This window comes from Uloborus diversus, unplaced genomic scaffold, assembly GCF_026930045.1.
Source record: "Uloborus diversus isolate 005 unplaced genomic scaffold, Udiv.v.3.1 scaffold_12, whole genome shotgun sequence".
Lineage (NCBI taxonomy): Eukaryota > Metazoa > Arthropoda > Arachnida > Araneae > Uloboridae > Uloborus > Uloborus diversus.
Window position 1 is genome coordinate 4,823,727 of NW_026557876.1, and position 22,908 is coordinate 4,846,634.

The 22,908-nt window shown below is 36.5% G+C and overlaps 2 protein-coding genes across 2 annotated transcripts in view; one reads left to right on the forward strand and one right to left on the reverse strand.

Moving 5' to 3' along the window:
* The window catches only part of LOC129232475 (serine/threonine-protein phosphatase 6 regulatory ankyrin repeat subunit C-like), a 36,750-nt gene extending 23,125 nt beyond the window's left edge, over nucleotides 1-13,625 (forward strand). The window contains exons 3-4 of the mRNA XM_054866620.1: nucleotides 1,330-1,418; nucleotides 12,919-13,625. Coding sequence (XP_054722595.1) covers nucleotides 1,330-1,418; nucleotides 12,919-13,486 — 657 coding nt within the window. The 3' untranslated portion in view covers nucleotides 13,487-13,625. The remainder of the gene's footprint in view (nucleotides 1-1,329; nucleotides 1,419-12,918) is intronic.
* Nucleotides 13,626-17,483: 3,858 nt separating this feature from the next.
* On the reverse strand, nucleotides 17,484-21,517 carry LOC129232437 (uncharacterized). The gene is made up of 3 exons (XM_054866583.1): nucleotides 20,638-21,517; nucleotides 18,560-18,831; nucleotides 17,484-17,507 (listed from the first exon to the last, which is right to left on the reverse strand). The coding sequence occupies exons 1-3, from the start codon at nucleotides 21,515-21,517 to the stop codon at nucleotides 17,484-17,486; spliced, it is 1,176 nt and encodes a 391-aa protein (XP_054722558.1).
* Nucleotides 21,518-22,908: the final 1,391 nt, after the last annotated feature.

The following is a 22,908-nucleotide window of genomic DNA, read 5'->3' on the forward strand; positions in this document are numbered from 1 at the left end:
AGTGGTTCCAATAAGTAAAAGAAAAATGTCACCAATCTGTCGATGAAGTCAGTGGCCAGTCCGAAGGATTCACATCCAGGAGCACAGAAAGTCTTCCGGATCACACTTCAGGAACGCCCTTAGCAGGTAGGCAACGTTAGACAGTTCGAAGATTCGGCGAACATATCGGGTAGAATTTTCGGAACTCACTTCCCCGGCAATATCAATTGGCCGGACACAACACAAGTGTTTCTTCACCTGGACTCCTTCTAATTCCAGGACTTGGAAAATTCCACTACTTGAAAGGCAAGGTGAATATTCATCACCAGTTACACACCACCAAAAAACCCCGCTAGCACCGCGGGGAAAAAAAAAAACCCCCACACGTGAGCCGAACTAGGCTTCACGATCAAAACAAAACTGAGGATCGTTGAGAAGAGAGAGAGAGAGTGTTGCCACTCGCCTCAAAATATATGTTTCATCAGCCAATGAGATTCCATGCCTCGATGACGTCACCACACTAACTTCAACTGCCACTATCACTGATTTGTTTATTCCACTGCCGCGAATATTCGTACTCCTCTCCATAGCACGTGCGGACAACAAGTGGAATTAATTCGAATCAATCAGGTGACAACTCAACTTTTCCTGAATCAACACATCGAGACATGCAATCTTCAATGGTTTTAGTAAACAGTCGCCATTAATTATGGCGTGGGGGAATTGTCGATTGAAGTGTCAGCACCAACTAGTTGAATTCTACTTTTACCAGACTGGGCTTAAAGTAGGTAACAATTAACTTTAAAATATTTTCTTTAAATTATCGGCTGTGGACCGAGAATAAAAATAAAATAATATTTTATGCCAACATCTTCACCTCTATCCGGATCCCATCTCCTTTATGCATTGTAGAATCTCAGCCAACAAGTTTTCACTTGCAGCAAGGCAGGATTACGCGATTACAAGGGTTCATTACAATTATTGAAATTTAGATTACAGTTGAGATTATGCAAGAAACAGTTGATTAAGATTACGATTACAAGACTACGAGTGTTTCATTGCCGGATTATGATTACGATTACAAAAAAATGTAATTGATTACGTAGATTACGACTACGCAATCGGCAATTACTCCAAGCCCGGATAGTACGTTCGTGAATTGCATCGAAACCATTAGAAAATCATGTCAAAGAGAACGAATGCCAATTTACTTGTATGTTGGACGTATAACTATTTTTAATGACCTCGGATATATCGTTCTTTTTCTTTGTCCCCCGAAAAGCGCGACACAACGAGGGGTTTTACTATGATATTGTTCTTCCAAATGACCTCATGTTTCCTATATTTCAGGAAACTGCAAGTGGGGCACGTTGTAAGCTGCCAGCATCGGATCGAGTCACTGAGCATCAGTCTGGAAATTCTGAGGAGGAACCTTCCAGGTAAAATGAATCATTCTGCACACATTTTATCACTTTGGCAAGTGGTTAACATACGCTGTGCTCTTATGCAATATTTCTCAGGAGTTAAACTTCAATTAAAACATAAAGTATCGATCCTTTTGCTCAGGGTTGGCAAGTTTTTGCCGGGGCGGAAAAACCATGGTTTTTACCGCCCGGCAAAAATAGGTTTTTGCCAGTTTTTGCCGAAGTGGCAAAAATAGATTTTGTGTTAACAACTTACGGGGTTTTTTTTCCTTTTATATAAAAGTAAAAGCAAGAAAAGATTTTGGTAAAAGGCTTTGCCATTTTCTGTAGAGTGAGCTAGTATTACTAAAAAGTAGAGTAAATATAGAATGCACATATTGATCAGCTTTTTTTTTTTCTTCTTTTTAAATTCTTCTCTTGGCTATCCATTTTCCCAGTAAGTGAGAAAAAATGCATTATTTCTTAAGTGAGGAAACGTTAATATTTTTCTATATTTAAGTAAATATTCTGTTATTAATTAAATATCTTAAAAATCTTAGTGGGATCAAAAAAAAGTGATTAATTATATACATATATAATTAGAATTCAATCTTTTTATTAATTTACTAAGGTTAAGTAAACATTCTTTATTTTAGCATTGAAGGAATTGGCTCATTCTGAAAAAATTGTTTTAGCAAACATTTAAAATCTTAAGTTTTGCAATCCCAACATTTGTTTTTTTATTTATTTTTCACCTTGTAAATTAGAAGTAACATGGAGAGACATAACTAAAATATTAAAGTACATTATTTATATTATATTGTCACTATTTCTTGATTAACACTACAATGCTACTTTATTTGCAATTAGGTTTTTGCCAGATTTTTCCATTTTTGCCATGGTTTTTTCCACTGTCCCGGCAAAAATCCCAACCCTGCTTTTGCTACTTCCTCCTTTCACTAAATGAAGTCTCGTCCCCTCGATTTCCACAATAATCTATTTTCAAAAGTATCTTGTTGTATTTTATATAATTGCAAAAAGAAACAAAAAATACATTTTAATTAAAATTTAAACATTAAATTAAAATTATTAAATTAATTTGAAATTTAAACATTAAAGGATTAATGCATATTTTGTTTAAAGATTTTTTTTTAAAGTTCAAATCATCTAATTTATTTACCTAAAGTATCAATGACAGCAATTACTGAAGCAGGGCAAGTAGGTTTTAAGAAAATCATTATGTTTTCCATTGTAGACATTATTTCTCCTGGTTTAACGCATTTAGGAAGAATATGTTTTTATCAAAGAAGAAAAAATATTTAAAAGCAGTATGAAAATACTCTTTTAACATATTTTAATAATGAAGAGTGTCGTAAAAATTAATGTTTATTGATTCTTCCACCATTCACACATGAGACTTTTTTTATTACATTGGGATAGAGAAAGTTCTTTGAAAGGTAAAAATTTGGCACTACATTTTTTTTATAAGCGCACCGAGTTACATGAATATTTTCTGTTTTCATAATTTCATGTATTTTCTTTTCTTGCTCTGACTGCATGATCTATCGAAAATGCAAAATTTTGCAAGTATAAGCAAAATTTTATGCCTACTCTAAGTGTTCTTGGACTTCTTCAGCTATTTTTTTTTCTCTTGGCACTTAAATATTCTGGCATTAAAATTTATATACACTAAGCATCGCTTCAATGGTACGTAATCTATCTCAATGAATTTTAATAAAACAAGCACGTTAGGTAGTAAATGAAGTTTTGGTTGAAATATGCTTTTTGGGTTGAAATATGCTTTTTTGGACTGTATTAAATGCAAAAGACTGAATAACTTGGTCTGCTTGGCTTTTTTCTCAATGTAATTTTAGAATAACTTATCTTTTTAGAAAATCTATTTTTACCTATTTTAGAAAAACTACTTTGTATATTTATGTACCTAATAGGAAAGCTGCACTGATTTAAAAATAGAAAAAAAAAACTACTTAGCAAACTTGCATTACCATGAAAAATATGTGTTTCTGCATTTATTAAATCTGTAATTTATCTATAAAGCTTTGCTACACTGCTCGAAGCAATTAGGGGAGCATATAGTTTTAACAAAATTACGCAAAGATGTACACTAATAAGTAACATAAGATGAATAATCCATAATTTAAAGACTACCAGGAAACAGAAGAAGAAAACTTTATGTGCAAACCATTGTTCATGACGTCAAAAACCAGAAAAAGGAGATAAGGGCAGAAATAGGGATGTTGCTGAAAAGTCTGTTTTATTGCCGTAACTGTGAAATTCAATTTCGCAGTATTTTTTAAACACGCTTTTATTAGCTTCACCTGTATGTATGTATGTATATATGTATGTATCTTGTAACGGAATTTTGCAGCTCAAATTTCGCCCACTTTCTGCGATCGGATTCTTTTGAAATTTGGCACGCGACCTCAGACCCGATGACAATGCAATATTCTATAATTAAACTAATTAATTAACTCTTTTAATTGTTAGTTTCCTCCAATTTTAATCAATATTTTGGCATAAATCCAACAATGAGAAAAAGGAAAAATTTTAAAAAATACATTAAAAATGCTCGCAAAAATTATTTAAAAATATCTGCAAAAACCTTTCATTTTTCTGCATCAGACAAAATTTGTTCCAATGTTCCAAGGTAATTAGAACATGAAATATAATTGTTTTTAACTAATTTCATGCCAAAATTTAGGTGAGCCTTCAATTGGAAATTCATTGCTGATCAGACCATTGTTGAACAAAACTTTTATTTAAATGCATCTCAAATTTTCAAATATAAATATGATTTCTGCAAACATACATCGATGACTCACAGTAGCTTCCCATCGGGGTGCCCTTATCTTAACTTTAAGATATTACCTCGCACTCTTTTTATAAATAGTTTCCTCGCCTGATAATTCTCCAACATAAGACTAAAAAACAGAAAAATAAAATAATAGTTTAAAAAACTAAAAAAAAACACGCTTTCGTATCAAAATGAACTAAAAAGTGAAAAATAATCTTTGGATGATAGTAGTTGACCAATCACTTCATTTTAATGTAATACAAAAAAGCGTGGGGGGCTTCTTATCAGTTGTTTTGAATTTCTTCCATTTGTTGTCTAAGCAAAAAATGTAAATAGACAGCACCCCACTCTTTTTTGTATTACATTAAAATTAAGTGCTTGGTCAACTACTATCATCAAAGATTATTTTTCATGTTTTAGTTCATTTTGCTACGAAAGCGTGTTTTTTTTTTTTTTAGTTTTTTAAACTATTATTTTATTCTTTAGACAAGGTTATTTGAGAACATCTCAACAGCGTGATTTACCGGAATCCATGGCATGTTATAGGCAGACTGAAATCTGGGCAAACATAACGTAGTGTCGCAGACGCTGTTGGAGTCTCCAGAAGTGTTGTTGCAAGGCTTTGGAATCGATTCCAAGAGACAGGAAATGTTAGATGTCGACCAGGGCAAGGAAGGCCACATGCACTACAGCAACTGATGACCGGTATATACTGTTAACAGCCCGTCGAAATGGAACAGAGAATGCTATGCAGCTGCAAAGACAGTTGCTCTTGGCAACAGGACAAAGTGTCCAGCCAAGCAGTACGTAATCGGCTTCATGAGGGAGGGCTCTATGCAGGTAGGCCCAGGGTTGGCAAAAACCCGGGTTATTTTAAAAAAGCCCATGGACCCAGGGTTTTTTGGGTTTTTTTCAATAAAACCCAACTAAAGCTGGGTTTTTTAAAAGAAATGTGGGGTTTTTTTTGTCTTTTTTTTAGGGAAAATGTGGGGTAGTAGCATATTGTAGCGTAACTATATGGACAAAGCACAAAAATTGTCTTGGGGTAAAAAAAAGCTGGAAAATTCAGCGTTTTCTGAAGAAAAGTAAAAAAGACAACAAAACCCAAGAATGGTGAAGTTTCTGATTTTTTTAGTTTCCATGATTATCAACAGTTAAGGCAGAGTTACTTCTCGAGTGATAAAATCTATTGTTCGTTTGTAATTTCTACATTTTTTTTTTTTCATTTTACTTTATTGTATTTCATTTTGTTATGCAAAACTACTGTTGAACCTCAAGTAGTTTAAATCCCTTTTTACTGAATTCCAGCTTAATCAAGACATTTCTTTGAATTTTATGTTTTTTTCTATTTCTGTGTACAGAGTAACAAATATTAAACTTTTTCGTAAGATAATGAAAATACTGTACATCCTTTTCTGTTTTCTGTCCGACCGTTTGAAAACCTGTTAGTTTCTAAAAAATATACCTTGTTTATTCGAGATTTGTGACGTGTTGGTTTGCAGAAAGTAATTCACATGAAAGCCTTTTAGTTAGAGTAGTTTCCTCTGTATAGTCTACAAATATTGAGAAAATCAGACGTGACAGGACTTAGTCAAGATAATTTGAGTCATTTATTGACCAGTTAAAGAAAAAAGTTAAATATATTTATTTAAAATCTTTGAAGTATTTTTTTTAGTGCTGCTAAGAGTTAAGAAATACTATTAAAGTTCAAAATTCATTTTTTATGTTCATTGTCTGTGGTGAAGAACAAATAAAAAAGAAGTTTAAATTGTGAAAGTATTTAAATTAATTAATTTTTTAAAAAACTTCCCGGAAAATTTTAAAAAACCCAAAAGTGGGCAAAATAATGGGTTTTTTTAAATGGGTTTTTTTCAAAAAAAACCCATTGGGTCCAATCCAGCCAACCCTGGGTAGGCCAATGGTCACGCCATCGTGCGGCTCGAGGAAGATGGGCTGCTGAACATCGAGATTGGGAGCAACATGATTGGAGCCAACTGCTTTTTACTTTCTTCTATATCTAATATATAGAAGAAAGTATTGGATTCGTGCAAATTTCGAATTTTGACGGATTCGAACGTTTTGAGGTCTGCTGAGTCCATTTCGACTATTTTTGGAAAATGTCTGTCTGTCTGTGTGTGTGTATGTATGTGTGTGACCAGTTTTTTGTGGCCGCTCTACAGCAAAAACTACCGCATGAAATCGAACGAAATTTGGTACACGTATGTGCCCCTATGTGAACTTGTGCCCATTGGTTTTTGGCGCGAATTCCTCCAAGGGGGGGTGGAGCAATGGGACGTTTTTTGAGTTACGCGTGCTTGCTATTCCTCAGGAAGTAACTGGCGGAATCAAACAAAATGTGGTCCATATGTTGCCATTAACAGGAGCAGGTGCTGATTCAATTTTGGTGTCAATAACTCAAACGGGGGTTGAGCTATAGAACGTTTTTTGTCGTCAATTGTGACTGCTGTATCTCAAGAAATAACGAACGTAATCGAACAAAATTTTTTTGACAAGTAGCCCATAGTGGGTATAAGAGCTGATTTTATTTTGGTGTCAACAGCTAAAAAGGGGGGTAGCGCAATCGCCCGTTCTTTTTTTCCATTGTGAGTGCCCTATCTCAAGAAGTAATGCTACGTTCTGGTTGAAATTTGGAATAGATGTGAATCCATATGTAAACAGGCTTTGGTTCAATTTTGACGCCAATCGCTCCAAGAGGTGTTGATTTTTTTTTTTTTTTTTTGCGAATAAAAATAGCTTTATTAATGCAACAATAAGAAAGATAAATCGTAATAGATTGTCGTCTGCGTATTTCTCGTGATTTTAATTGTATGGAAATGATCGGAAATATTATCTCAATGATTTAAAATTTTTAACTGTTGCCATCTTATGTTTGTTAACAAATAAAATATTTGTAATTAATTCAAGCAAGGCTTTTAAAATAACTTTCAATTTTCGCTCTTTTTTTTGCTTTTGCAATAATTCAGACATTGGGATGGTCGTCAAGTTTTTGCATGTGTAATTTTGTTTTTGTTGGGAATATTGCGTCAAGCATGGGGAGGGATCAGAAAAAATAAAAATATAGAAGAAAGTTTCGTGATGGCCACAACATACTAGTTACAGATGAGTTCCAAATCAGTCTGGAGTGTGACATCGGACGTGCTCCGCTTTGGAGGGACAGGGGATATCCCCGCATTCATTCATGAAAGGTCAAGTGGAATCAGCATAGGCGGACGTACGGACCTGCATATCTTTCGGAATGGCACTTTGACGGGCCGAAGGTTTGCAGACGAGATACTGCGACCTCATGTCGTCCCTTACGCTGGAGCCATTGGAGATTCCTTTGTTTTCCAGGATGATGTTGCCCGACCGCATAGAGATCGTCTGGTGGAGAACATGCTTTAAACTGAAACAATACAGCGTATGGAATGGCACGCGTGCTCTCCTGACCTGTTACTGTTCGAGACTTGGAGATTTCACTTCTTGAGGAGTGGAACAGTGTTCTCCGAAGTCAGATCGAAAACCTCATCGCATCCATGGTAAACAGGTGTGCAGCAGTCTTGGCTGTTCGAGGAGACCAGACGCCCTATTAAAACTTATGCATCATGTCTAAACAGTATCTTTTTTCGTTGTTTACATGTAGCCAAATTGTTGCCCTAAATTATCTTTTTATGTTTTTTTCCATATTTTCCAAGAATTAAAGCATAATTCCAAATTTTTTTAAGCCTTTTTTCTGTATTGCGAACTGATATGCGTGTACTATCCATTGTATGCTGTCTGACACGGTTTTCTTCATTTTTTTGCTTGCTCCTCTAATTGTTTTGAGCAGTGTAGTTACTTTGCATCAATTAGATTTTACTCTTTGCAATGAGATGTAAAATTTATGAGAGCATTTGGGGAAAAGCGATGAAGTTTTTGACCAAACAACTTTGATTACTAGAGACCATGAATATGAAAGCGACTTTCCAATGTACAAAACCGCAGTTTTTCAATGGTCAGGAGCCCCTTAGTCCTTATGGCTCTGCAAACTCATAATGCCTTTTTAATCTGTCTTTTTCTAATTGACGATTTAAATTTTTGCGAATCAAATAACATTGCAAAGCAATCTTCGGGGGTTGGTGAGCTGCAGCAAGCCGCTTTTTTTTTTTTTTTTTGAAAAAAAAAAAACTTTTTGAATTTTCAAAATTAATTTGAATTCTGAAATTTTGAATTCAAATTATGTTTTTCCCAATCACGAGTTGCGACAGGGCCGTACTCATTGGGGGCTATTGTTTCTAGAAACAGCTCCTGTCCCCCCAAGCCTACCCCTTCTCCTAGGCGGTTACGTGTGTGTGCAGGCGTTGTGTGTATGTGCGTAAAGGCTTGTGTGTATGAGCATGTGTGTGTGTGTGCACGTGGTGTGTATATGTAGGCACGTGTGCATGCATGTGTAGGCTTGTGTGTGCGTAGACCTGTGTGTATGAGCGTGTGTGTGTGCGCGTGTGGTGGTATGAGCGCGCATGTGTGTAGGACATGGACGCCTCAGACCAGGAGAAGCGTATAGCTCAGGACCGGAGCAGCCGCGCCGCTCCTGCAGAGGCCGGTGGTGCTGGTGTCCCTGGTCCAAGCTGAAAAAGGAACCAGACGTCAAGGACGGTCCAAATGAAAGCAATGTTGGCATAATTAAAGTTAAGTTTTAAAAATCCAAAGTTTAAGAGATTTAAACTAAGCTAACATTAACTGGCCGTGTAATGTCAAGTTGGAGACAAGCAAAAAACATATTTCAGAAAAATACATTTATTAAATATGACTAGAACTGTAATACAATATCCCCATAAAATAACACCCCCAAAAATATCACAAAAAAAGTGGTTCCAATAAGTAAAAGAAAAATGTCACCAATCAGTCGATGAAGTCAGTGGCCAGTCCAAAGGATTGACAACCAGGAGCACAGAAAGTCTTCCGGAACACACTTCAGGAAGGCCCTTAACAGGAAGGCAAACGTTAGACAGTTCGGAGATCGGTGAACATCTCAGGTAGAATTTTAGGAACTCACTTCCCCGGCAATATCAATTGGCCGGACACAACACAAGTGTTTCTTCACCTGGACTCATTCTAATTCCAGGACTTGGAAAATTTCAATACTTGAAAAGCAAGGTGAATATTCATCACCATTTACACACCACTAAAAAATCTCGCTAGCACCGCGGGGAACCCCCCCCCCCCCACCACACGTGAGCCGAACTAGTAGTACAGTAAAAATAGGGGTCGAACCCAAACATCCAAAAAAAAAAAAAAGCTAAACCTGGTGCAAATTGTTTATTACCCTCCCAATAAGAACAGGTAAAAAGTCCCACCCCATTGTGCGTCGGGTTTTGGAATGGGGGGCATCTAAAAATTGCTGGTTTTGAGTATTTTTTCCAGAATTTTTTGAGTACATTTAAAGTGAGAATATTATGTTTTGTTAAATTTAAAAGCATGAAATTAGAGGTGTTTGACCCCCAAGAGGGATGACATAACCCACCAATGCTACAGAGCCCCCCCCCCCATCCCCGTAAAACGAAGCAGTACCCCCCAAACCTCCCTCCATACATTTCATATGGAAACATTATTTTATGCTAAGTTAAAGTTAGAAATCGAGTGTGGTCCATCTTCCAAGATCGATGGTGCACCTCCTCTCAAAACTACAGCACCCCTCCCCCTCCGCCAAATAAAATAAATCCTCACCCCCCCCCCTTTAATTTCAAGTAGAAGTATTATTTCATGCAAATCAAAAATGCATTAAATCAGGGACTGTCCACCCCATAAGAACAGTAGCTTACCTCCCAAAACGAAATTATATACTAAAATATTATCCTTCCCCCTCACCCCCTCTAATGGTGCACATTTGATTAAATGGCCAGAAAAGTTACCCTGAACTGTTTTTTTTTTTTTTTCAAATGATTTCTCCTAAGCTTGTAACAAAAAGTCTTTGTTATCAAGATGTTTTTTAGAATCTAGATCCTCAGCAAAATCGTTATTGTTGCAGCTATGTTTAACACAGTTTGTGCATATAATTGAGCACTTCAGTCCACTTTCAGACTTTTCAAACATTCACCATATCCAATGAACTCCTCAGAGCAAGCACAAGATTTGAGACGCAGAAAGTCTTCTAGAGCAGAAGGCTTGACTGTTGTAATAGGACGCAGATTACATTTCTGTGGTGCTTTCTTTGCACCCATCAAAAATGACACTAGGCTTTCCCATACTTACATATTACCTATACATTGCATTGCTGGCATATTTCCTTGAAGCTTACAGATCATTACCAAAAATATGATCAAGCAGGTATCTTCCATCTAATACATATGAGGCAGTGAGAAGCAAAGGGATGCAAGTGGCAAAATTAAAAATTTGAGATAACCAGTACAAATGGTTGGTGAACCTCTCCTCTATCTTGAGGCAAGAGATGGTACTAGTAGACCTGGTAGTTGCTTCTATACAGCATGATTTAGAAAAGAAAATCAATGAAAGCCTACCTAGGATCTTATCTTTAAACGCGTTTTTATTCAAAACTTGAAAATGTCCACTTACATCCCTTTGCTTCTCACTGCCTCATATATCATACCAGCTGTTCGATCTGTGATGGTGGATGAACCTTTTGCTTCAGATAATAGCACTTTAACGATACAAGATTTCTTTCCTTCTGAAACCAGATTCATCGAATACTGATGGAGGATCAGCGCATAACTCGTACCAGAAGTTTTTTAACAATTTGTTATTCCATCTTTACTGTTCATATTATTCGGTGTAAAAGATGGTTTGGGCTTACACATCTTTACAGATAGTAACTACTCTCGTAACAGAAGCTAAAGACATAACTGTTTACCTCCTTTACAAAAAAATGCCACAAAATTGTTTGCCTTCAATATCCTTTGATGTTATACCCGAACGTTAAATGTCTCATCACAACTCACCTTATCATCAGCGAGCAATACCACTACCAACTTAAGAGGGAAGAAATTTCTGGGAGGCTTTAGAAACGGATTGTGATTTCCAAACTGAGAGACAAAAAGGTGTACATATTTAGCATTCTATTGTTGTATTGCTCGTTGCTCTCATCAAGACTTGTTCTATCGTTGAATCACTACAGGTTCTAGACCACCTGAATTTGTCACTGCGTTAGATCGTTGGATAGCTGATGTTTTAGCTGATGTTTGATGTGATCAATTTTTTTTATCGCATAATGTACTCAAAAATTTGAGATAGTGTTGAAAGAATATGTCCGCATATTTAGCATAATTCACATAACCAGCTGCGTAAAAGAGAGGTAGCTCGGTGTTTGCGAATGAGAACCCCCATCGACTTAGAGGGTGCAGAATTGCAGCATTGCCCGTTTCACTATTGGCAACTTCGGTTCGTCCCCCCTTACGGTGATGGCAAAAAGATTGTAGAATAGTTGAAGTTTGTTAATCAAGAAAAAGTAGGGAAACTTGGTCAATTTGGACTTTTTTTATGCTGCACAGGAATTTTATTTTCCAGCGCTCTAAACAGTTTAATAACTCCAGTTACAAATAATTTGGTGACTGAGCTCGCTTAGATCCTTTAGAATTATCATTCTGACATTACCATATCATTGTGTGGCATTTTGTACTTCGGAAAAGTTTAAATCAGGGAAAATTGTTTGTGAACTTCACTGCAATTGTTGATTTTAGAATGTAAATTCAGGGTCCCCCCCCTCCCCAAAAAAAGCGATGGCGCACCCCTTAAGTGTGACGGAGAATCCATCCAGAATAAAAGCCCTCAAAAGAGAAAGAAATACCCCTTGAAAAAACTGCCTTAAAAACTCCAATGACGCAAAGCTGCTCCATGAACCCACCCCCCATTCCCTCCCCCCGCCTGTGCATCCCTGTTAATTAGAATTTTTTTCTGTGAGAATTTATTATTTTACTATTATAGAGTGGTTTCTGCGAGGTTTGAGAATTTTTTTTAAGTAATAGAAATTACTTTCATTTAAATAGAGGATTATTTCGTCCCCCCCCCCTTCCCCCCAAAACCCGACGCGCAAAGTGCTGGGACTTTTTACCCCTTCTTGCTGGAAGGGTAAGAAGAAATTTGCAACAGGTTTCACATTTTTTTTTTTTTTTTGGATGTTTGGGTTTGGCCATTTTTTGGCCTAATTTTACTGTACCATAGGCTTCACGATCAAAACAAAACTGGGGATCGTTGCAAAGTGAAGAGAGAGAGTGCTGCCACTCGCCTCAATATATATGTTTCATCAGCCAATGAGATTGCATGCCTCGATGACGTCACCACACTAACTTCTACTTCCACTCTCGCTCATTTGTTTATTCCGTTGCCGCGAATATTCGTACTCCTCTCCATAGCACGTGCGGACAACAAGTGGAATCAATTCTAATCAATCAGGTGACAACTCAACTTTTTCTGAATCGACACATCGAGACATGCAATCTTCAATGGTTTTTGTAAACAGTCGCCATTAATTATGGCGTGGGGGAATTGTCGATTGAAGTGTTAGCACCAACTAGTTGACTAGTTTTACTTTTACCAGACTGGGCTTAAAGTTGGTACAATTAACTTTAAATTATTTTCTTTAAATTATCGGCTGTGGACCGAGAATAAAAATAAAATAATATTTTATTTTATGCCAACAAGCAATAAGCAATTGTGATTGCTCAAAAAACAGCATTTATCATCAACATCCTGGGCCCGATGTTAACCTAGAAATTCTTTTTTTTCCCCCAGGGGATTTCCGCAAGGGTCCATAGTTTCATGTCAGACTGCGTCAGAAGATGCAAATGAAACTGGGAAGTTCGAGTTGCACGCGGCAGCATGCGGATCAGATGAGGCGAGAGTGAAGGAGCTTCTGGCCAGAGGCTTCGACACCCGTGCACGAGACTCATCGGGACGTACGCCCTTGCACCATGCCCTGTCGGGGAAGAGAAAGCGTCTGGCATCGCTCCTGGCGGATGCAGACAGCGGAATCGATAATCTGGATAACTACGGGAGCACTCCTCTGCTCTATGCTGCACGGAACGGATACACCTGGATTGTGAGGAAGCTCCTCGCTGCTGGAGCGAATGTCCTTGCCCTAGACTTTGTTGGCATGACGCCCCTACACCGCGCTCTGTTTGGTGGGCACGATGCCACGGCTAAGCTCCTGGTGGCCGCAGGTGGGGGGAACAACATTCGAGATGGGTATGGGCGTACCCCTCAGGATATTGTTTCACAGAGAGGTGAAAGGAGAGAGCTCTACTATTTATATAGTCCTGTAGGAGCGCCTCCCCTTTTGATCGGTAACTATTTTATTTAGGGCTAACAACTGTAAATCAAAAACAAACATATGTATAATTGAAACGGGTTAAAAACATATCACTGGTAAAACTACTAATAATATTTATGGTTATCGGAGGTTCCCGACATGATTACTGTTATAAAGTTTTTCAAATAAATCGTTCAAAATTATTTTGTGTCTTGTTTTTAGAAAACAAAGCGTGAAACAGATTACAAATCTCTACCTTTTTGTACATCGCTAATACAATATTCCAAGTTTTACATTTCTCTTAGCATTAAGGCCGACTAGGGAGAGGGCAGAATTTCACTCCCTTTCCAGGAAGGGTGAGGGGGGGATATTAGTCCTTCTGAAGCTCTTTCAACAATTTTATAGGATTTTGTCTGCTCTTTTGAAATATGTTCTTATTTCGTGTGTGGAACTCCCAGGAATTCTTCAGAAATCTGTTTTTTGGTACAATTTTCTTCTATCTGCCGTAACTTGGTTGCGGTTAATGAATTGGACAAGGTAATGGGTGGTTCCATGCTGCACTTGGGCTCTTCTAACGTCCCGTTCATTTGACAGAAAAGGTTAAATTTACCCTGTATAAATGTATGCATGTATGTACCCTATACAAATCCACAATTTACGTCGGATCTCGATCAATTTTGGTAGGAGGTACAGTAGCGGATTTTAGGGGGGTCCCGTGCCCCCTCCAAAGGATGAATTTCACTATTTTATTTATTACTTTTTAATTGACCTTACTTTTGCATTTTTTTATGTAGTTAATTAAAAAGAACACGAAACACACACAGCATATTTTGAATAAAAGCATTTTTGTTTGCTAAAGAAGTATTACTAGAGTCAGGGGCCCAGAGTTGCGGAATACATTTAACTTGCGAATTCAAGGGACCGTATTATTGCGATTCATCCACTAATTCTTCTTTGATGGAATCAATAATTAACATTTTTTTTAAATGTGTAGGCGCACCTAAAAGAGTCATTTTGATCCAATAATAAATCTGTTTGCAAAATAATAGATTTCTTTTTCAGCTTATAAAAAAAAGCAAATGAAGGAAATCATATGGTAGTTTCTTGGAGAAACCATGATTTTTAATGGAAACAGCATGGAGTATCAACATGTTATCTCCACTGTATCATGGCTTGAAACAAATCAGCAACTGTTTTGAAATTCACACAGAAATAATTTTTGAATTCTTCAGTAAAACTTATTTATATGTTATGAAGTTATTATTTTCTTTATAAATCAATTTAAAAAAACTCAAGTGAGGTATGGGTTTATTTAATAACCTTGTCCTCGTGTTATAACTATTATGACAATGTTCCTAAGTAAAGCTGCTTATTGTCTAGCATCTCGGTGACATTATATTGGGTTTAGTATTTAAATGGCTTGAAACATTAAAGATGTTTTCCGTCCACATTCAAAGTATATTAGTGCATAATTATTCATGTACTTGAAGTTGATTCATTGACCTGAAAGAATCCAAAAAAAATAAATAAATAAATAAATAATAATAATAAATAAATAAAAAACACGCATATTTAAAAATAAAGTCATTAAAACTTTGTTATAAAACATCGTGGGGAGGGGGCTGGCTATTCAATATCCCGTGCCCCCTCCAAAAGATTTTTCTGTATCTGCCCCTGAGGAGGTACTTGGGCACTTGAGAAGGAATGTAGGGGGGGGGGGGGGTCAGAAGCTAAAAAAAAAAGTACTGAATTGTTCCAATTTTAATTTTCGGACCGGAGAATGGCATTTTTCTAATATGAGGGCAGAAAAATGCTCGCATAAATTAAGATAAAATATCCATAGAAACTCCTGATTTTTCGGCATTGGATAAAATTTGTTCCAATGCAATTAGAACTTGAATTATAAGAGGTTTTAACTAATTTCATGCTGAAATATAGGTTAGCCATCAGATAGAAATTCATTGATCACAGTCTTTGATGAACAATGCTTTTATTAAAATTTGTAGCCTGAAGAAAATCATTGGGAAGAAAGATCTGTTGCCATATTTTTCCTAATAGGAACAAATAAAATTCTGGCGCTTGTTTTGAAGCTTGTCCTGTAATGGGTTCATTTGGGGGAGGGGGGGATTTAATTTTTTTCCCCAAAATCTGTCGGGGAAATTTTAAAGATTTTTTTTTCGTTCAAGCCTGGTTGTTGAACATGCGTCACTTGACATACCTTTTACTTTCGAGGTAGACCGTGCAAAGCTCCGCGACACAGCTAGTTTTCAATAAAGTGAGTTCACATAAATAAATTACTACACATAATAAACTTTCAGTTATTTACTTTTGAAGAAAATTCTCCTGCTAAAAAATTCTTATAAATCCATAAAACAAACCACAGTACAGCGCAACTGTCCTATTAATAATATTCTGTATTATGAGCTATTATTACACATGAAAGCGCAGAAACAACAGAATAACTAAGCAAATTTTAAATTCAGTCAGGCATTCAAATATAACAAATTTTTTTGCTGTAAGTTACAGGTACGATCATTGCTTGAATTTGGTTGACGACAAGGTCAACATTTCATCGCCAAGATAAACCTGTTATATCGTAATTATATGTTTACTGCATCATAAGCTTATATTTGTGGACCAGTCTTTTTACTTCCTTTTACAGAAAAGGAAGTATTGTATTCGCAAAAAAATTTTCACTCAAAAATCGGCCTTAATTTCCATTTTTCTCACCCCCGAATGAATGTTGAGTTTTTTTTTTCGACTCGACCACACGTGGATATATGCCCGGGAACCTACAGACACCCGAAATATCCATTTTGACAACCCCCGAGTTAATTACAACGAATTTTCTCGTGACGTCTGTACGTATGTATGTGCGTATGTATCTCGCATAACTCAAAAACGGTATGTCCTAGAAAGTTGAAATTTGGTACGAAAGTTCTTAGTGGGGCCTAGTTGTGCACCTTCCGTTTTGGTTACATTCGGATGTTCCTAAAGGGGTCTTTTGCCCATTTTTGGGAGAAATCATCATTAATTTCGATGCAAACTCAAATGGTGTTATAATTTGTCCGACACTTGGCGATATATCGCCAGTCTTTTGGTCGCCAAGTTTTGTCGCAAACTTGGCGACAAATTTAACGATTTTTTTTCTTTAAATTTGATTTTGATTTGGCCATTGTCGGTGATATTTAAAGAGTAAACAATTGAATCACATTTAAATTGCCAATAATGGAGAAATGACATTAAATTGGAGTAAAAGGAAGTCATGTGATGCACACATCAGCTCGTTTGCTAAAAAAAAAGGAAAAAGAAGATATCTGTGCCTCAGAGGCAGACTAACGTAAGTCAAAAAATTGCGATTTTCCGTTTATTAGTGCATTGTATACGGAATCCTATTCCGTATCGAGCCATACGAACGGAACCCCCCCCCCCCCCGCTAGAAAAATCCTTTCTAATAATTTACCAGTGTTAAAAAGGCGCGAGTACCTTTGTATACCCGAAGCGATCGTTTTTCAGCTCTCCTGTAAAATAGTGATTATATGACTTACGTTAATCTGATTATCCAAACAGGTTATCCAAAAAAAAAAAAAGAAAGAAAGAATAATTGCAATACAAAGTTGCCAATGATTTGTCGGAATCCAGTTTTCACTGTAGTTTTTTTAGCCATTTCTTTCTCTTCATCTGCTGGTAATCTAAACATTATCATTTTGTGATTGCAACGATTGGTGGTGGTTCATTGCAGCACAATCACCCATTTTGACTTGGATATGTAGACCAGGCATGGATGTCTAGTGGATTTGGTGATGTCTACTTGCTTTATCCAATGGATAACTTATAGATGACTTTTGGATTTGGTTGGTTGTCTGGGTTTGTGCTATGTCCCCTCAACTTCCTGGACACTTAATCTTTGGCTCCTAAATTATCGCGAAATAAGAACGAAAACCATATCTAGATTATCTTTTGCAATTATTTTATCTGATACCCACAGGTGTAGTGTGAGAGGGGAGGGGGACAGAGGAGTAGAGGCTTGTGAAAATTTTCTGAACGTTTAATGTTTGGCACTTGCATTGTCCTGAAATTAGAACGAAAATCATTTAGACATCATCGTAAAGATTATTTCCATTTATTTTACCTTATTACAATACCTTTCGAGCAAGGGTAGATTCAGTTTCTGGTTTTGGAGGGGATCAAAAAGGAAACGTCATTGATATTATAAATATTTATTGCATAAAAATGTCAGTTGAACAGGAAAATACATATTATGTATTCAGATCAATAACTGGGAAATTTTGAATTCGTGCACTCAGGAGAGTTTGGAATTTTCCAACAGCATTTTATGAATACAATGTAGTGCTGTTTTGTCCCTTACAAATACATAAATCATTATAAAAAAAAATTCAATATTGAGAAATTATGAGTTAAGAAGGAAAATAAGTTAGTAAAAATTGCAAAATCAGTATGAAAGTAAAAGCTGGGCGGGTTTCCGTGACTCTGTATAGTTAAAGCTTCGCTCAATGTGCCGGAGTTCGTGGGTTCAATTCCCACCAGTGCCCTGCATGTTATTTCCTTTCTATGTGCTGTAAATCTTCGTCTCGTAAGTAAAGAAGTCCAACCTCTCAAGGCAAAAGCACCTTATCTGCCGGTATTGTTTATTAACTACAGACACAACTGGTTGAGCATGGCGGGCTACGTGACTTTTTTTGAATTGTAGAGCCGCTTACTCTTCGTTGTGAATTCGCAATAAAATATACTTGCAATAACTATACTGAAACATTTATTACAACACACGAACGTAACATTTAACATAAATTTAGAAATAAATAATACTTAGAATGATCGAGATATTTCAGAATGAAAAGAATGTGATGCAGCAACGCTGCTTGACTTATCGCTACTCAGTCATATTTTTTTTTTTTTTGTTCCATCAAGAAACTTAAATTTTAACGTTGCCACTCACGCAAGCAATGAAAATTATAATAGTTAAATTAAAGTTCTAGGCTCAGCTGCAGACGATAAGAACTACCATACTCCCCCCCATTGGACAAATGTCCAAAACTAAGTCTAAGTTGGTAGGGGAGCAATCTTAGTTATTGGTCTTTTAAATGTTCCTGATGTAGTTTTCACCTGAACAACTCTTACAGCTCCATCATCTCCAGGAAAAGTTTCCATAACTCTTCCTAAACTCCATTTCATGGGATGTTTGAGATCTTCTTTTAACAACACCAGTTGTCCAGTTTTTATATTTGGGTTAGATGACTTCCATTTACTTCTCTGCTGTAACTGTGTGAAATACTCAGCACTCCATCGCCTCCAGAATCCTTCGCGAAGAGCTTGAATCAACTTAAATCTTGAAGTGTATGATAGCGAATTTTCTGCTTGATAAGACTCAGGCATTGCTAGAAGCGGTGCTCCAATCAGAAAGTGACCCGGTGTTAAGGGATCAAGGTCGTTTGGATCACTACTAAGAGGAGTTAGTGGTCTTGAATTCATACATGCTTCAATCTGAATAATTAAAGTTGATAATTCTTCATAATTAAGCACTGCTGATTTACATACTTTGAAAAGATGTTGCTTCATTGATTTGACGTTAGACTCCCAGATACCTCCAAAATGAGGTGCACTGGGTGGGATGAAATGCCAGTTAATAAACAATTCTGAAGCAAAGTCCTGAACTGATGCTGATTTAAGAATTTCCATTTGACTGTATAAATAGTTTCTTGCACCTTTAAAGTTAGAGCCGTTATCAGTATATATGTCTGAAGGTTTCCCTCTTCTCGATATAAATCTTCTGAGGCACGCTAAGAATGAATCTGTACTTAGTTCGGACACAACTTCAAGATGAACTGCTTTTGTCGTGAAGCAAATGAATAAAGCAATGTATGACTTTGTGGTAACCCTTGTTCTCTTGAGATTTGGCTTCGTTATTATCGGCCCTGCAAAATCTATTCCCGTTTTGAGAAATGGTCTGGAAGGAAGAACGCGATCTTTAGGTAAATCTCCCATAATTTGGCACATGATTTTCTTCTTCATCTTGAAGCATGTCAGACAACGCTGAATATTTCTTCTGACTTTATCTCTTCCTGATATCAGCCAAAACCGCTGTCTAATGAGTGAGAGTACAACTTGTGTTCCTCCATGAAGAGAGAGTTTGTGATAATAATCTATAATTAAATCCGAAAGGTGATGATTTTTAGGAAGTAGCATTGGATGTTTTTGATCATTTGACATATTAGAGTGTTTAAGTCTGCCGCCAACTCTTAAAATACCGTTTTTGTCAAGAAAAGGATTCAATGATATTAAGGAACTTTTAGCTGGCAAACTTCCTTTAGTTTGAATAGCATGAATTTCCGATTTGAATTCTGAATCTTGGACCAACTTTACAATGCGAGTTGTGGCGTCAAGTAATTCTGATGTCTTAAGAGAACCTACTTTCCGATTATTTTTGTCACATTTTGCATTTTGAATAAATCGTACGCTATACGCAACTACTCTAGTAAGCTTACTCAGCGAAGAATAGTTATGAATGAAGTTTAACTCGCCTTCTACTTGATTAGAATAACTTGCCGTTTTCTCTGACACTTCTGAGATTCTTTCTTTTTCCGGAGCTGAATGGTTTTGTGGAGGGATAACTATTGGCGAATCTGAAAGCCAAGAAGGACCTTTCCACCATAATGAATGATTAAGAAGTTTTGAAGGCATGAGTCCTCTTGAGGCACAATCACAAGGGTTCTCTTTGCTTACAACGTGATGCCAGGCATCGACTTGAGTATTAGTATGAATTTGCGATATCCTATTAGAAATGAAGGATTTCCATTTATGAGGTTCGGAATTTATCCAATCAAGCACTATTTGGGAATCCGTCCAAAAGAATGACTCATCTACTTGAATGGCAAGATTTTCAACTACATTCTTGTAGAGTTGGCTTAACATTACAGCTGCACACAGCTCCAAACGAGGAAGCGTTATTGTTTTTAGTGGTGCGACTCTGGTTTTCGCGGCGATTAAACTAATCTTGACTTTCTCATCTTCAAATTCTGATCTCATGTAAAGGACAGCAGCAAAAGCCTTTTGGGAAGCATCGCAAAAGCCATGAATTTGAATACAGTTTACTGCAAAATTTTGGATGAAGAAATGTCGTGGCATTTGAATATTTTCAAGTATCGGAAGCTGTGAAGCAAAACTTGTCCATTCTTTAAGGATACTGTCTGGGAGTGGATCATCCCATTTTGACTTGCATAACCATAATTTCTGCATCATAATTTTAGCTAAAACTGTAGAGGGTGAAATGAAACCGAGGGGATCATAAATTCTAGCAATGCTTGACAATAATTGCCGTTTTGTGGTGACATCTTGAGCTTGATTTAAATGAATCGCAAATGTGTCTTGATTTGGATCCCACTGAATGCCAAGAAGTTTCACTGACTGATCTTCAGCAATATTTATAGACTGTTCTGTTACTTTTAGTTCAGGAGGTAATTTTGAAAGAATACTATGTTCATTTGATATCCATTTTCGAAGAGTGAATCCACCTCTTCTCATTAGATTAATTAAATCACTCATGAGATTTTCAGCTTCCTGAATTGAATCGGCTCCTGTTAATAGATCATCTACGTAAAAGTCCTTGTCGATAACTTTTGAGGCTTTAGGAAAATTCATCTCTTCATCTTCAGCAAGTTTTTTAATAGTTCTTATGGCTAAATACGGTGCGCAAGCAGTTCCGTAAGTCACTGTCTTCAATCTATAGTCTTCAATCTTTTGATCGGGATTTTCTCGCCATATAATTCTCCGAAAATCAGAATCTGAATGTGAGACAAGAATTTGTCGGAACATTTTTTCGATATCAGCCGCAAGAGCTATGGAGTGTATTCTGAAATTTGATAGAATATAAAATAGATCAGTTTGGAGTTTGGGTCCAGCATGCAAAACATCATTTAGCGAGATGTTTGTTGATGATTTAGCTGATGCGTCGAACACAACTCTTAATTTTGTAGTGCTGCTATGTTCTCTAATTACTCCGTGGTGTGGCATATAAAAACACTTGCGATCTTCTACTATGATCTCTTCTGTTTGGACTAATTCCATGTAGGTAGTTGTGCATCAGCAATAAAGTATTAGCAAAGATGAGAGAGAGAATCTAACTTCAGAACTATTTTAGAATCCCCCATTTATATGTGTAATATATAAGGCTAGAATCCCCTTTATAATGCTTTCAGGATACTTCACTCCGTGTCAAAAAATCATTAATTTGGAACCCAGGCCATACCGAGATCAGTTTCATCGTAGTTTAAGGTGTTTTTGGATGAAACGGTACGCAAGGATTCATACTGATGATCGAAATAAGAAGAAATCGATTCAGGACCTCCACTCGGCTCTTGATAGGGATATATGTTGACAATTTACTCTGTGAAAGCTCTTTTCTAAGATGTTTCAAAAATGACTTAAACCAATCTTCCACAGGAAGATTATCCTTTAACTTCACTCACACTGCTAGCTCGAGACAAGGAATCTTTAGCAATGAGCGATATATAAATTTGCGACATCGGCATGTTCTGATCAGAGCACACTAATATGTTTGAATATTTCGTTTTCCTCTGGCACTGATACGCATGTTTCCCCCCCCCCCCATGTTGTTTAATGTTTTTACTTTGAGGTTTCCCAAAGTTATTCTCATAATCTCCTGCTTTTCAGCCAAATAGACAACCCGTAGCTGCCAAGACGCCAACTTCACAAATCTTACAATGTAGGCGGTGGCTATATTTCTATGCTTTTTTGACTATTATAAAGAAAAGTATTAAAATTTAAAGTATGATAATATTTTCAAATCCTTATCTTTACTTGATCTGTGCTTTTGTAGGCAAAAAAAAAAAATAAATAAATAAATAAATAAAAATAAAAATAAATTTAAAAATAAGTAAATAAATAAACTTTTATTTCTTTGAACTAAAACTTTCAAAAGTTGCCGGCTCCGCAACTTTCAAAAATTGTCTACCAAAAACTTGTTTAAAACAATATTTTTTCGTTCTCCATGCTGTTATCCGAAAAAGAAAAGTGTGCAGTTCTCGTACAAATCTACCATAAGACCATACAATCATACAAACGTTAGAAAATCTTACAATGTACAGCTAAATCTTACACTTTGGCAGCTATGGACAACCTTATCGAATCAACGACCCCAAGTCAACACCATCAAATTGCCTAGTCGAGCACAGCATTCATGCATACGACACATTGGCGGTGCCCTGTTTTCCTTTATATGTGCGTGACATCTCGTAAAGATTATTAGAAACAAATAATCATACAGACATATATTGATAGTATTCATTATTCATTTATACATTTTCAAGTAAGCATCCATTTTTTCTACGGATAAAGTGGGCAAAGTGGCCCCAAATTTCGTGTAAAAGCTAGGGTGAAATTGCCCACATGGATTATACCTACTGTGTATGGATTTGAAAAAAAAAAAAAAATTAAAA

Coding starts and splice junctions, on each gene's coding strand:
- LOC129232437 (XM_054866583.1), bottom strand. CDS start 21,517: ATGGAATTAGTCCAAACAGAAGAGATCATAGTAGAAGATCGCAAGTGT. Junction 18,832..20,637: donor GGATGATCCACTCCCAGACA/GTATCCTTAAAG, acceptor CACCGCTTCTAG/CAATGCCTGAGTCTTATCAA. Junction 17,508..18,559: donor GAGCTGTAAGAGTTGTTCAG/GTGAAAACTACA, acceptor TTCTAATTTCAG/GACAATGCAAGTGCCAAACA.